Source organism: Magnolia sinica, chromosome 13, assembly GCF_029962835.1.
Source record: "Magnolia sinica isolate HGM2019 chromosome 13, MsV1, whole genome shotgun sequence".
Taxonomy (NCBI): domain Eukaryota; kingdom Viridiplantae; phylum Streptophyta; class Magnoliopsida; order Magnoliales; family Magnoliaceae; genus Magnolia; species Magnolia sinica.
In genome coordinates, this window is record NC_080585.1 from 78,276,905 (window position 1) to 78,293,755 (window position 16,851).

General features: G+C 39.6%; 1 protein-coding gene across 2 annotated transcripts in view; it reads left to right on the forward strand.

The window, feature by feature from the left end:
- The window catches only part of LOC131223893 (phosphatidylinositol 4-kinase alpha 1), a 126,624-nt gene that overhangs the window by 14,059 nt on the left and 95,714 nt on the right, over positions 1-16,851 (forward strand). For both annotated transcript variants that reach the window (XM_058219456.1, XM_058219457.1), the window contains exons 8-9: positions 355-523; positions 778-995. In XM_058219456.1, the coding sequence (XP_058075439.1) occupies positions 355-523; positions 778-995 (387 nt within the window). The remainder of the gene's footprint in view (positions 1-354; positions 524-777; positions 996-16,851) is intronic.

The following is a 16,851-nucleotide window of genomic DNA, read 5'->3' on the forward strand; positions in this document are numbered from 1 at the left end:
GGGGGTGGTCCTTGGCAGTCCTGTCAGGGAATTGGGTTGAGGACGTGGAAGCTGTAGTTAGAAGGGTCACCTTATGTGTGATTTCTGGTCTTTATTTTGTTTTTGCTTGTTCTTCTTGTGCTTCGATGGCTAGTATTGGAGTGATGAGAGAGTCACTTGTATTGGCCATTGTTTCCTTGGCTTGTCTTGCTTTTTTCTTAAGAAAAATTCATCTTCGTTCCACAAAAAAAAGAGAAAAAAAGATGACTATCATAAAGATTTTATTTCTTGTTAACAGTTATTGTGTGGCCGAACTTTCGTTTCTTATGCTTCCATATTTAACAAGGCCCTTGATTTTTGAATGTATTTTTGTAGGTTGTTAGCTCAGTGAAATGGCTAGAAGATGAGTTGGAACTTAATGCTCTTCACAATCCGGGCAGTCGTCGAGGCAGTGGCAATGAGAAAGCTGCTCTAGCTCAAAGAGCTGCTCTTTCTGCTGCTCTAGGTGGTCGAGTTGAGGTGGCAGCCATGGGCACCATTTCAGGTTAGTATGAAGTACTTGATAAGATTCACTGAGAATTAAATAGAAATTAGTTCTTTGATTCTTTTCTAGCCCATGCTAGGATCCTGGCTTTAGATCTATAACCCAGTCACCTTACCTTCGACTGTACCTCAACTGAACCTCACCTGCCCCAATGTAAAACATTTTCTTAAATCTATGTTTCTTTAATGATTATGTAATATCTTAGTCGTGGTGTTGATGCGTTGGTTTCTGACATTCTGTTCTTTTATGTGCAGGTGTTAAGGCAACTTATCTCCTTGCGGTGACTTTTTTGGAGATTATACGTTTTAGTTGCAATGGTGGCATCCTTAATGGTGACTCTAGTTCAATTCCATCTAGAAGTGCCTTCAGTTGCGTATTTGAATATCTTTTGACTCCAAATCTACTGCCAGCTGTCTACCAGTGTTTGACAGCGATTGTCCATAGAGCCTTTGAAACAGCTGTGGCATGGCTGGTAATCCCTTCACTTTGAGGGCTTTCTCTCTTTCTTTTCCTTTTTACAGGCAATAGTAATTTATTAAAGCAAAGCACAAAAACAAATTTCAACATTTATCCTTGCTATGTCCTTTTCTAAAAAGTTACATGGGTTACATGGATGGTATCAATGTTCGAAATATCGATACTATCGGCCGATATTATCGGTTTTGCGGTCCAGCGATACGAAACCCTTCAGAAGAGACTAAGAAATTAGAAAATTTTACAAAATACTTTGTATCGATCAATATATCGATAAATATCGCATAATATCGCAAAATATCGTCCGATATCACTAAATATCGTGCGATATTGACGATACTATCACTTTTATCAGGATTTTATTTATTTTCCGAGAAATTTGGCTGTAGAACACCGCTGTCATTATCCATAAAAATCGGAAAAATTTAAAAAAAAGAGAAACTTTCAATAGGTGCATTTCGGTACCTGTAGAAGAGATTGCCCTGATCGGAAACTGCATTTGGTGGGCCATTCGAATCAAAGCGTCGTTCGTCAGTTAGTGCAAACAAAATCTCTGTTTGGGAGAGATTTGGGCGAAATTCGTCGAAATCCGGATATTTGGATGAAATCCAGAGAAATCCTCGATGAAATCTGGAGAAATCGTCGGCCAAATGATAGATTTGGGAGAGATTTTAGGGTTCCGGAAAATCCTCTCTTCTTTGAAAAAAAAGGCCTCCTAGCCATTTTTACGGGAAGCGGATGGACTGGTGTGAATCGAATTGCGTATTGAGTTACGCAGCATGCTTTTATTGTACTGAGTAGACTCCATTGGGCCCACTGTGAATGTATGTGGTCTATCCACGCCTTCCATCCGTTTTTCCAGCTCATTCTAATGGTTGAGACCAAAATTGAATCATTTCCAAAGCTCAAATGGACCATACCACAGGAAACAGTGGGAATAATAATTTTCACCGTTGAAACCTTTCTAGGGCCCACAGTGATGTTTGTTTGTCATCCAACCTATTCATAAGATCACACAGACATGGATGAAGGGAAAACACAAATATTAGATTGATCTATAACTTTTGTGGACCCTAAGAAATTTTCAATCGTAGACATTCAGAATTCACACTTTTTCTTGTGGTGTGGCCCACGTGAACTTTGGATATGCTTCATTTTTGGGCTTAAACCCTAAACCTATATGTTAGAATGGATGTAAGGAGTGGATAAAATACATAAATCACGGTGGAACCCATAGAGTTTACTTAGTACGCCTAGCATACTGAGTTAGCCAGTATGCAATCCGCTTGCGGCTGGTGTACCGCACACCATCGACCTGGTTGGTGTGTTAACATCACCAAGTTCTGTGGGTCCCATCATGAGGTATGTATTATATCCAAACCGTTTGTCCATTTGGCGAGCTCATCGTAAGGCTTGAGTCGAAAAATAAGACAAATCCAAAGATCAAGTGGACCACACTACAAAAAGCAGTGGGAGATGGAATGTCTAGCACTGAAACCCTTTTGGGGTCACAGAAGTTTTGGATCAATGTGATATTTGATTCTCCTCTTCATCCAGGTCTGTGTGACCTCATGAACAGATTGGATGGAAAATAAACGTTATGGTGGGCCCTACGAATGTTTTAACGGTGAGAATCATTCTCCATTGCTATTTGTGGTGTGGTCCACTTAAGCTTTGGATATGACTCATTTTTGGGATCATGATCTAAAATGATCTCTCTAAATGAATGAACGGTTTGGATATAATAAATACGTTATTGTGGGGCCCATGTAACTTTGATCTTTTTTGAACTGTTCATACAACTCGAGCTCGAGGAGCGTCAGCGCTCATCTTCGCATGACATGTACCCGCACCAGGTAGATCGCCGGTGTGGTACACTACCCAATCCACACTATCCATCCATTTCGATAGGTCATTTTAGGGCATGAGCCCAAAAAGGAGTACCACACCACAGGAAACCGTGGTGGCAATGATGTCCACCATTGAAGTTTCTTAGGGCCCACCATGATGTTTATTTGTCATCCAATCCGTTCATTTGACAGACCTAGATGGGAAAACATAAATATTAGCTTGATCCAAAAATTTCGTAGCCCCCAAAAAAGTTTAATCGTGGTCATTCAGTGACCACTGTTTTGTGTGGTGTGGTCCACGTTAGATTTAGATCTGCCTTATTTTTCAGTCCATGCCCTAAAATGATTTGTTAAAATGAATTGACGGTGTTGATACAACACCATCTTATGTCGAGGTAGCCCCCCGGTTAGGGTCCTACCTAAGTTGCTGGTTGCTTGGATTTGACCAAACAAATTGCATACACGAGTGAACTTCCACTGTTTTGTGTGGTGTGGTCCACGTTAGATTTAGATCTGCCTTATTTTTCGGCCCGTGCCCTAAAATGATCTGTTAAAATGAATTGACAGTGTTGATACAACACCATCTTATGTCGAGGTAGCCTCACGCTTAGGGTCCCACCTAAGTTGCTGGTTGCTTGGATTTGACCAAACAAATTGCGTACGTGATTGAACTTTTAGAGCCCACCTCGATGTATGTATTGCATATCCACGCCGTCCATCTGTTTGGACTCCTTATTACTGCTTATTTTATGGCATGGTCCCAAAAATGAAGCAGATATAAGTTTCAATTGGACCACACTGCAAGAAATAGTGGTCATTGATCCCCCACCATTGAAAACTTCCTAGGGTCCACTGTGACCATCCAACCTGTTGATAAGTTCACACAGACTTGGATGAAAGGAAAAAAAAAATATCAACTTGATCCAAAAAATTGTGGCCCACAAAATTTTTAATAGTCAATAACTACTATTTTGTGTGGAGTGGTCCACATCTACCTGAAGTTTGTATCTTCCTCATTTTTTAGGCCAACCCCTAAAATCAAGTTGCAAAACAGATGGACGATGCAAATATACCATGCATGCATCGAGGTGGGCCCGACTATTTTCGACTGTAGCATCAATTGATCAAAGCCTTTTGCGGCCCCAAGAAGTTTTTGTCGGTAGCATCAATTCCTATTGTTTTCACTTGTGTGGTCCACTTTTAATTTGGATCTGCATTGCTTTTGAGCTCATATCGTAGAATGATATGAAAAAATGAATGGACGTTTTGGATCTAAGAAATGCATAATAGTGGGGCCCACGTATATTTGACATGTCAAGAAATTCCGTTACTTGCTGTGTGGTGCATGGAGTAGATTAGGTGAGACCCCGGCCTCACCAAGACCGTGCTGCCCCTACCGTGGGGCACAACTTGATGTGTGTATTCTGAATCCACTCCGTCCATTCGTTTTTTCAGATCATTTTATAGCATGATTACGAGCCACTGCGTAACTCTATGTGGGTCTAGGCCATAGCCAACCACATCATTGATAGGTGTGTTTTCTAATTTCTACTATATGTTTTGCTTTTGAATGCATTGGTTATGTTTTCATACATATCTTTATACATTTATAAATGCATCATATTTGAATATATTTACCTTAGTTCAATCAAATAGCGCATAACTTAGGACCCTATATAAAAGAAATTTATTATGTGCACTTCTTTTTTGAGATTTTATGATTTAAAAGTATGTATTAAGGTCTTTTTTAATAATCCTTCAAGTTTCGTAGAAAAATTCAACCATTTTGCCAATGTTTCCCCATGTTTCCCAAAAAGTGCAATAAATTCTGCGATAAAAACGATATATCTCGTGCGATAACTGATGTATTTGTATCCCGAGGTTGTGATACATTGTGTGATACCGATATTTTGAACATTGGATGGTATATATAGATCTATCTTGCTATGTTCTTTTCGAAAAGGTTACATGGGTTACATGAATGGTATATATACTTAGATCTTTCATGCAAAATGGCCTGCAAAACTTTCAACTAATTTTACTAGGCTTCGATGCGATCTTGGCATGCATTTTGATTTGCTAACAAGGAGATATTACTTAGCTTTGTTGACAAATACCCTCCTTTCTTCTTATCATATTAAGAATTTTTTCTGAATTACTTTTATAGTTGGCAAAATGGCAAACAACAAAAAAAGGGTATGGGAAATGTTCGTATTTATTTCAACCTTGATTGTAAAAATACAGGTAAAAATGAAAATGCTAAAAATTTGGAGAATGAAAAGTTCATATTTAATACGGTTTGGACTAGAAGAAACAAAGTTAAGAATTGGCTATATATGTGCATATACATGTGTGCATATTCTCTATAAATAAGGTTAAAAATAAAAACTTCAATTAAAATAATTAGGAATTTTGTATGTATGAACAATAATGTATATGGATGGTCGAATGGTGTTCTCAGCTCTCTCAAATCCTTCCCTTTCAAGCAATCCTCATGTAAATTAATCCATGTATTAAAAAATTTCACTTTCTACTCAAGTTTATTGATGGGGGGTGGCCACCAATTTCTATTTTTAAACTGCCCCCAAAAGTTTTTTTTTTTTTGAATAAAACATGTTTTATTGAAACAAACGTGTATAATTTGGTTTGCCCAAAGAGAAAAAAATTGAGTTCCTTACCTATCTTTTGACATATATGGAGTTTTAAATGTTTGATCAATTATATAGAGCTTGGAGGATGATATCATGGAGGTTGCTGAGCTATTGGACCTGATAAAGAATATCAAGCATACTGCATATAGCCCATGAGGATGACTCAATTTATTGGTCGAGGCACCTGCCTGGAAAGTTCTCGGTTAAGTCCTTCAAGCTGATTTCAGAGTCCCCTTTTTTCTCATTGCCCACCGCACCCATTTCCCCAGCAGTTCTATGGAGTCCCTTCCCCTGTGGCGGTTTTTGTTTGGCTTGTTGGGCATAGGAGAGTTCTTACGGTTGATAATCTTCAGAGGGGATCCTTAGTCCTCCCTAATATTTGTTTGATGTGTATGGAAAATGAGGAATCGATTGATCACCTATTCATACATCGCTCTTTCGCCCATAGAGTTTGGGACCATCTCTTTAGCTTGTTGCATGTCGATTGGGTGATGCCAAAATCTGTGGGGGAGTTGCTTTGGGCTTGGCATGGCGGAGGAGTTGGCAGACTAGGGAAGGCAATTTGGAGGTTGGTCATAATGGCTGTTTTTTTGGGCCTTATGTGGAGCTAGAAATGGGCGCTGTTTTAGGAATGAGTGTGTGGGTGTTGAAGAGGTTATTTGTATAGTCAAAAGTTTAGTGTTGGGATGGGCGGCTTATGTTAAGGCCGCCTCGGGTGGCCTTCATTTATGATTTCCTATCTTGCTTGGTTTGTATTTTTTGCTTGCTTTGTATTTTTTGCTTGCTTTGTGGCTTTTCAATAAAATTGTTATTGCTTCTAAAAAAAATATAGAGCTTGCAGGGAAGTTTTTAGTGTAAAGTATAATGCAAGATTAAGAGGATGAAATTAAATGGAGGCAACGTCGAGGGCTCTTTGGTTAAGAGGAGATTAAAATACAAATTTTTTTCACGTGATAGGAAGTGCTCGAGCAATAGAAACAAAATGAAGTTGCTAATGGTGTAGGGAGAGAGTAGAAGGTAAAGTAAATGCATGCCATTTAATTATTAAGTTTTGGAAAGATCTATTATCGTATGAAGAATAGTCAAGATCGGCTTTGGATAATTTGCCCTTTGACTCTATTTTAAGAGAAGCGATGGGTTTGTTGGGAAAAAGTTTTACCAAAGGAAGAAGTTATGTAAGTGATTACAGAATTGAGACGTGAAAAAGCCTTAGGACTGGATCATTTCCCAATAGCCTTTTAGCAAAAGTTCTGGGAGCTCATAAAGAGTGAGGTCATCAGGTTTTTAAATGAGTTCTTCAAGGTAGGAAGGATTAGAGTAGAGCTTGGTGCCACATTCATCGCCTTGATTCCAGAGAAAGAAGGTGCAGAGAGTCTTAGAGATTTTAGGCCTATCAGTCTCTTGGGAGGTCCATATAAATATTGGTAGAAGTACTACCATTCAGATTCTGTGGTCATGGGTGAAGTAATATCCATAACTCAAGGGGCTTTTGTGGAAGGAAGGAATATAGTGGATGGAGTGTTGGCGGCTCATGAATGTATTGATTCATACGATAGGAGAGGAAAGAAATGAGTAATACGTAAACTAGATATTTGAAAAGCATATGATCATGTAGATTGGGATTTTCCAGATTATATGTTGGGTAGGCCGAGTTGTGGAAAGAAATGGAGATCTTGGATCCGAGCATGTGTTTGTTCTGCAAAATTCTTAATGGATCTCCGAATGGCTTTTTCTCAGCTTCTAGAGGCTTATGACAGGGGGATCCCCATATCTATTTGTGGTGGTTATGGAGTCTCTTAGCAGGATGATTGATAGAGGAGTTGTGTTGGGTTTGGTGAAAGGTTTTGGGGTGGATAACTCGGATTTTCAGGTGACTCATCTACAATACGCAAACAATATAATGCAGAGGCATTTTCACACCGGGCTCGAGTGGGGTAGCCCGTGGGATGCAGGGACACACTCGGGGTGGGCAGCCCGTGTGAGGCGGGTGGCTCGTGAGAGGTAGGCCTCACCCGTGTGATTTGGGTGGCTCGTGTGAGGCGGTACCCATGTGATTTGGGGCCCACAGGGGGGGTTCGGCTGAGGTTCTAACCCATGAGATGTGGGGCTTGGGCTATGAGATAAAGGGATTGATTCACCACGCTCTAACAGTTCGAGCTTTTAGAGCAAGTGGTTAATTGTCCTGCATCACAATACCTTATTATTATGTGAGGTAGATTAAGATAAAGTGGATAATCTGAGAAGAATTATATTTTGTTTTGAGGTGTGATCGGGCTTAAGGGTGAATATTAGTAAAAGCAAGTTGTTGGGGGTGGGAATCTCTGAGGAGTCATGGAATTTGGCGAGCATCTTTGGATGTAAAGAAGGTTCTTTTGCTACAACCTACCTTGGTCTCCCATTGTGTATTGGAAGACCGTTGAAACACATGTGGGATAGGGTGATATAGAGTTTGGCAAAAAGGTTATCTCAATGGAAATGAAGACATTATCTTTGGATGACAGATTAACTTTGATAAAGGCGACGATGTCCAACCTACCAATTTACTATATGTCACTCTTCAAATGTCTAAAGTCAATTTTGCTTAAGTCGGAAAAGTTAAGAAAAGATTTTTTTATGGAAGGGAGGGAGCGGAAGAAAAGCATAAATTCCATCTTATAAAGTGGGAAGAAGTGTGTAAGCCTTATGATCAAGGAGGAGCAAGGTTAAGAAGTTTGGAGGTTAGGAATTTAGCTTTGTTAGGGAAGTGGGTATGGGGTTTAGAGGGGAAGAGGGTTGTTATGTTGAGGTGGTAAGTAGGAAATTATGGGTGTATGAATTGGGTAGATGGACTAGGTCGTCTTCATTATATAGGGCTTCAAATATTTGGAAATTGGTGTCACTAAAAGATAAAATTTGGGAAGCGATAGGATTTTCTTTGTGAAATGGGAAAGGCATCAAATTTTGGGAGGATATATGGGTAGGGGGATTAGAAGTTGTGTGAGGTATTTCCATGGTTAGCGGGGATCGCTTGGGAGGCAGATTTAAGAGTGGATAGATGCTTTGCGGTGCAAGGCGAGGAAGTTATTTGGGCTCTGTTGTGCAGAAGAAATCTTGAGGATGATGAGATCGAAGAATTACTAAATTTGATGGGTTTGCTCTCTAAGGTGCCTTTGGTAATGTCCGTGTCGGATTCTCTAATTTGGAGAAAAGATAAATCTGATATATTTTTGGTGAAATCTTTCTACAAGTAGTTAAGTGGGTTGGGGGACAATGAAGAGGTAAGTCTGCTGTTATTTGTATGGCAATGCAAGGTTCCTCTAAAGATAGCAGCATTTGCTTGGCTTATGGGGATAAATAAGGTGTTAACAAGGGACAATATTCGCAAGAGAAAGGCAATTCTTCCAGATGTTTGCCTTATGTGCTTTCAGTATGAGGAATTGGTGGATCATCTTTTTATCCATTGTTCGTTTGCTAAAAGGAATTGGGATTTTTTTTTTTCCGAATTATTTGGTGTAGCCAATGTTGTCATAATCATTATCGTATCATAAATTGTGAAGGGTTTTGAATCGTATCGTATCGTGAATTGTAAGATTTTTTCAGATTTTCAAAAAAATATAAAACTTGTAAATTAAAAAAAAATACATCAATTATCCATTGTCATGAATATGCAAAATAAATAAATAAATTAAAATTGTGATAAACTGTATACTAAACGTATCATTGATTCACTGTGAATATGTTGAATCTTCATGTCATAATCAAGTTAAAAAAATAACCCTTTTCCCATCTCATGTACATGTAGGTTTTCTATATGATTAAAAAAATGACATTTTCCTCATCCCCATTAACATGTATAATGTATTCTCTATTCACTTGTTTTTATAAGTAATAAAGGAAATAAAAAGTTCAAAAGAATCTATTCTTCGTCGGTTGCGGCGGTGCCATCATCATCTTTCTCATCATGAATGAGATCAACATTATCGACATCATCTTCATCTTCAGAATTTGATGTTAAAATAAAATCTTCCTTCTTTTATACTACCTTTCCTTTTCCCTTCGCTCTTCTTCAAATAACAAGTTTTCTAGGACCTATAAAATAGTTTTTTATGGGGACATCTCGTGCACACGCACGCCCCCCCTATGCATGTACGCAAGGAGGAGGGGGCCCCACCATCAATCTGGATCGATGACGACTTCCAGGGAGGGCCTCCTAGTTAGAGGATTGTGTTTTGGTTCCTTGGAGTGGACCCAATCATCATGTGGATCCCACCATTGGAACTCATGATCGTAGCCCACTACTCTAGATGATCTGGTACTTTTGAGTTTTGCTTATCATTGTTATTATGAATATTATGGACGGTTTAGATTGCTTTGATTAGTTGTTATTTTTGTTACTACGTCTCTAAGTAACAGGGTGCGCACATGGTGCAGCTTCTGGGGTATAAGTTTTTTTTTATTTTTATTTTTATAAATAGGAAACCCCTTGTAGGTTTTTATTCATTGAATATTATGAATAAAATTCTGCGTTTTCCTGCTTCTCTAATTTTCTAAATTGTGGAAATCCAATTGGGTGCGAAACCCTCCCTTCTTCGAAGGGCTAGCTACCGTGATGCGAAGCCACACCCATCTCAAATCGCCCCATCTCCTACAATCCATATTCATCATCTCCCATAGCCATCCACGCTTCAAATCCACCCTCTTTTGCAGCCAATCCTTCCTTTACAGAAGATTTGCAGAATCAGGCTCTGCAGGAGGGCTGAAACTTCGGCGGAGCATTGTGCACAGACCGGACGTCGGATCATCCTGAAATTTGGTGTGTGTGTGTGGACCACCCCTGGCCGATCAGACCTAAGCTTGCCGTTTTTGGGTTCGTGGGCCCCACACATGCGCTGGCAGGATCCCACGCACGTGCGTCTGGACCCTGTTGCTGTCCACACGTGTGGTACATCTCCTGTTCGTCTCTCTCCTCTATTTCATTCCTCTCATCTTATTTCCCTAACCCTAACCCTAGGTTATCCTAAATCCCAAGTTCTATTCCCCTTTTACAACCCTAGGGTTTCCCGAATTGAAACACGCGAATCCCTCGGATTGGGGAAATAATCCTTTGCATGTGTGGATGAATTTACTCTCCTTTGATCATTGTTTGGTCTATAATTTTAATTGATCCAGCCGTAGCATGTGTAGGCTTGGACCCTTGTAGATCCCCCTTGTTGAATGCTTGACTTTATGTGGTATGTGGAATTTTTGTAGTTGTTTCTAAATTAGTTTGATCTTAAGCATGAAATTTTGCATATCATATTTGATTTCCATATCCTGCATCAAATTTGGTATCAGAGCTTAGGTTTTTCATAGGGGATTGCATTGCATGTTTAGGGTTTAGTCTACTCACGTTTAATTTGCATTAACTCTCATCATATAGGGCTATTTAGGACCCATCATTCCCATTAGGGGCTGCTGAATTTTCTGCTGTTAGAAAATCCCCAAATTTCTTGGCTGAATTTTCTGTTGGCAGACTTATTGGGCAGTTAGGTTGCTAGAAATTTAGTAGCATTGTGTAGTTTCCCTCATATAGAGTCCAGTAGGATCATTTTGTCCCGTTTAGGTACATATAGTTGTGTTAGAGGGTCTTTTATTTGAGTGAGTAGTTTTATGCCCACATATACTGGTTGTGGTTTTGACTTGCATCCTACACTAAACATGGAGCAATTGCAAGAATCAATGAACAATATAACCTAACAGTTTGACTCTTTGGGTAGGCGTTTGGAACAACATATGGACCAACGCTTTGAACAACTTAATGTACAAGTTACCCAATTAGAGACCTCTGCCTGGGCAAACCCCACTATTGGGGAAGATGCCCAATCTCAGGCAGGTGGTCAGGAGGGTAGACCAAAGAATGGAGGTGGCCAAGGAATTGGTCATGGGCGTGTACCCGTGCACCCACATCGCGAGGGGCATCACGATCATTATGACCTAGATGTGCAACTCCTCAAGGGAGTTAGAGTAGAGGCCCCTACGTTTGATGGCCACTTGGACCCTAAAGCTTTTCTGGATTGTTTGTCGGATATGGACCACTATTTTGAGTGGTATAATATGTTGGATGTTCGTCGAGTTCGATTCTCCAAGATGAAGCTTGTGGGCCAAGCAAAGAGGTTTTGGGCTACTGTATAGCGAAAGAAAGAAAGGTTGAGGGAGCCCCGAATAGTCCATTGAGGAGAAATGAAAGAAATTCTTAAGGAAAAATACCTCCATTTCTCTTATCACTTTAGATTGGTTGAGGAATGATAGTCTCTTTGACAAGGTTCCAGGGGTGTTGCTGAATACATTGAGAAGTTCAAAGAGTACTTGACCCGATGTGAAGTTGATGAGGACCCTGTACTCACTCTTGCTCGATTTAAGACGGGCCTCCATTCTGACATTAGGAGAGAGTTGCTCGCCAAGGACATAGACACTCTTGAACAGATGTATCAAGTAGTGTTAGAGGTTGAGCAATACCTCAAAGCATCTGTGGGAAGGCGGTTTGAGTTTCGTGATTTTGGCACTAAGGCCAGCCCTTCTGGGCCTAAGGCAAGCACTGGAAATCAACACAAGCCTTCCGGTGGTTCTCAGTCTAGGCCCAGGGATGATAAGGGTAAAGAGGTTGTTGGGTCTACTTCGTGCAAAAATGAGGCAACTAGGTGTTTTAAATGTCAGAGGTTTGGTCACTTTGCCCACCAGTGTGGCACGAAAGAGGGCACCAAGATGTTTCTTATTGATGGGCAAGTAGAAGTACCCTCAGAAAGTGACGGCGAAAGCGAAGAATATGAGCCAGCAGAAACCCTTAGTGATGAGGAAGAGGGAGCCGCAAGAGTCCGCGACCCTCGCGGTTGTGCGTTGCGCCTTTGCACAAGCCAAGAATATTGATGATTGGCTTTGCAACACGATCTTCTATATTTACGCAAAATGTGGTGACAAGAGCTGTAAGATGATCGTGGATAGTGGTAGTTGTGTTAACGTGGCATCAACTAGCACTGTGAGCCGTTTGAGCTTGAAGCTTGAAGCCCATCCTCAACCCTATAGAGTGTCTTGGGTTGATGAAACTTCCATTCCAGTTTTGCACCGTTGTCTTGTTCCTATTTAGTTTGGATCATATAAAGACACACTTTGGTGTGATGTTATTCCCATGGATGTTGGCCATATTATTCTCAGTAGGCCTTCGCTCTATGACAGGGATGTCACCATAATTGGTTGTTCGAACGTGTGTACATTCTGGTTTGAGGGCAAGAAAGTCAAGCTAAACCCACTTTTGCCCAAGAACACGACTGGAAAGGAGTCCACCACACAAAGTGGTGTGAGCGGCTCAAAAGAATTGAAGGAATCGAAGTCCAAGTCTAAGTCTCTCCATATTTTAAATGTCAAGAACTTTGAGCGAGAGACTGAGTTGGACTCGGTAATGTACGCCCTTGTGGCTAGGGAGAGTGCTCCAGAGGTTAGCGTAGAGTTACGCACTGAAGCCATTTTGGTAGTGGATGAGTTCCGTGATGTCTTTCTTGAAGATCTACTGGATGAGGTTCCCCCCATGAGGGATATACAGCATGCTATCGATTTAGTCCCTGAGGCGATTCTACTAAACCTCCCTCATTACAAAATGAATTTAAAGGAGCATGTAGAGTTGAAGAGACAGATTGATGAGCTCCTAGAAAAGAGTTTCATTCGAGAGAGCATGAGCTCGTGTGCCGTGCCCGCACTTCTTATACCCACGAAGGATGACATATGGAGGATGTGTTGATAGTAGGGCCATCAACAAAATCACAGTCAAGTATCGGTTTCCCATACTGTGTCTTTATGACATGTTGGACTTGATGGCCATTGTTCGAAATATTGGTATCGCGTTATGTATCGCACCCTTGGGATACAGATGCATATCGGTTACCTCATGGGATACATCGGTTGTATCGCGTAATTTATCGTTGTTGTTGGAAACATTGGGAAATTGGTCAAATTTTTCAATGGAACTTCAGTTGTTGTTAAAAAAGACATCAATACACACTTATAAATCAAAACATTACAAAAAAACAAGTGCATATAATAGGTTTTCTTTGTATGAGGTCCTAATTTATGCGTTGTCTAATTGAATTGACGCAAGAATATTCAAAATCTATTCATATAATTCATAAATGTAAGAAGACGTGTGGAAACCAATACATTTAACAACAAAAGAAGAATCACTAGAAAAGATTACTTACATGTTTGAGTTTATGTTTGGATACAAAGATTGCATCCGACTTGCAATAAATTGGGAATTTTTGATTTTTTTCAATTTTCCACAACTTGCCCATCTCCTCCAAATCTTGAAATCGAAGCTTTCGATCCATGATTTTCATGCAAAACTTAGAAACCATGGATTTGTAACAATTTGACACTGATTTAACATAATTTACGGAAAAAAGGATAAAAAATCTAAAATGCTCATCGGATCGAACATGTGAGATATATCTTAGTACTTGTGCGTTTCGTATCGCATAGGTGAGATACAAGATATATCGTGGGATATATCGGTCAATATTGTCGATACTTAAAACACTGCCTATGACCCACAACCTCCAAAAGTCTACAAAATCTCTCAAAAGTAGCAAAAGAAGTGGTATCCTAATGTGTGGGGCCTAAATAGCTTTTAAAAACAAAAGCCCTAAAAAAATACAAAAAAAGAAACAAATGGAAAAAAATCGAATTTTTTTACTGGAAACTACCAGATTTTTGACGTGATTATCAACTTGTACTATTGAATTTGAATCATACGATTCATGATTAATCGTACAATTAAAAATCGAATTGTACGATTAATCCCGTTTTGCGATTCAATGGTAAGTTACATATCGTACGATGTTATTCAAATTGTACGATTTGAATCGTAAATTGTACAATTTTGACAACATTGACCGGTAGTGGCTATGGGCCTACGGCTCACTTAGTCTTGGGATGTGTTGGGAATATAGTTTTTGTATAAGGGATTTTTTGGTATTTTTACTTTTATTTACTTAAGGGCACTTTTGTAATTTCATCCATTTATGAAATAATATAAGAGAAAAGTGGGAATGTGTGCCCTAGCTCTTAATTCCCTTTTCTCAAGTTTCTTCTGTCATTTTTTCTCTTCGTTTCATCTTTTCTTCTACTTCTCTCTTTTCTATGCCAACTTACGAGAACCATGCATATGGGTGATTGGAGCTTAAAATCTTCCTCTCTCTACCACGCTTCTCATGTTTGGAAGGCAATTGTTACTACTAATCATAAATTTTGTGAAGGAATTTTCTTCTCTCTTGGAAAGGGAATTGTATTCGTTTTTGGGTGGACATTTGGTGTGGGGATAGGCCTTTACAAGATCTCTCCTTGGGTCTCGGCGATGTTCGAAGTGTTAGTATCGTTACAAGTTTGGTTGGTCGGGGATACGGAAACAATATCGATATCGCTAATAACTGGTGGAATTTTTCCATGAAACTTCAAGAAATGCTAAAATACACATTTGTATATTTAGGAATAAAAAATTGCAAAAAAACGCATACACGATAAGTTTCCACTTAATGGAGGCCCAAAAGCATGTGTTGTTGTAAGAAATTAGTTCAAACATCCCATCCATCTCATCTATCCATCAAACCATCCATCCAACATCTAACCTTCCATCCAAACATCCATTGATATTTTAGAATATCAGCAACACGATATTTCCTAGTAAATCGTTGATAACTGGAAAGGAAACGAAAGTTTATGGTCTCAATATCGCCCATGTTGCGATAACAATAATATCACGATAATATCGTCAACAAATTGAACACTGCATACAGCCATGTGCCCATAAAAAATATGAAATGAGAATTTTTTTTAATAAACAGATTTTTGGCAATATCTTTGCATTGGTGATATTATCGAAATATTGTCGATACAATGGTGATACAAGCAACACATGGAATTTCCACAGTCGAAAATATTGGCAATACATTGGCGATATCGATACATAGGCAATGCAAGCAACACTTGGAATTTACACAGTTGAAAATATTGGCGATACATTGACTATATCGATACATTAGCGATACATCATTGATACATGGAATTTCTGATACTATTGGTGTTATCGGTATCGCTACTAGTGTTATCAGTATCGCCGAACTAGAGATATCGATAATATCGGGGATATTTCGATTATATCAGAGATGCTTCAACAATGGGTATCGCTGGTATTACCACAGACTACTTCATCCTTGTTGGTCATTGCTACTTCCTAGTGGGAGAGTCTGTTGTTTGGTCTCCTCCTTGCAAGTGAAATTTGTCGGATGATGAATTTAAGTTCCTTGGTCTTCTCAATCACTTGAAGCTTGTCCTGCCTTTGCCTCGGGAAGAAGACTCAATGATTTGGAAAGCTCATAGTTCTGTTGTTTTCTCAGTGAGATTGTTGTATAAATTGATTTCAAAGCTGTCTTCCTTGTCTTCCTTCCCGTTCCATTATTGTTCTAATGGTGCCCCTCCGAGGATTGTGGCTTTTGTTTGGCTTGTGGGGAGGAAGAGAGTGCCAACCATAGACAACCTTCAAAGGCGATCCCTTGTTCTTCCCAACATTTGCTTGATGTGTATGGGTGATGTGGAATCGATGGACCATCTCTTCATCCATTGCCCCTTCATGCGTAATGTATGGGACCACTTCATTTCTCTCTTTCATATATCTTGGGTGATGCCAACATCTATTGACCACCCTTTATGGGCTTGGCATGGGGCTGCAATGGGTAAATCTTGGAAAGTCATTTGGAGGCTTGTCGTGAAAGGCCGCAACGATTGATGTTTTCAAGACAAGGACTCTTTTGTAGAAGAGATTGTTTGCTTAGTGAAATTTGCTGTTTTGGAATGGGCTCTGCACGTAAAAGCAACGAAGTCTGCTAATCTTTTTCTTGGTTCCTGTCCTTGTGTTGGGTTGTATTCTTTCCCCATCTATCAGTGAGGTTTTTAAAAAATAAACTCTAAAATAAAAAATATGTTAACATGGTTGTGTTCAGTTGGCTGGTCTGGGATTACATGCTTCATGCATCAAATGTTTGCAAATTCTTATATGTGGGTAGTGGGCAGTATTTGTGCAAAGGTGTATCATGGGGCCTAACCTTGTTGGCATGTGAGATGTGTTGTTAGTCATGTAACAATCAGTGGGTTCCTTTCTATTTTGAGCAGCCAGCTGCTCAAACTTTACCTTTCATGTGCTTGGTGCTTTGTGCTTGGCAGCTTTTCTGTTACTGTCACTTTGCGCTTAAACCTTGATTCTTAAGTTACAAGCCATGTTTATTCTCTTTTAATTAGGTTTTAGTAGAGATTTTTGGTGTGCATGATATTTATCCAAAGTTAAAGGTCTTTAGAC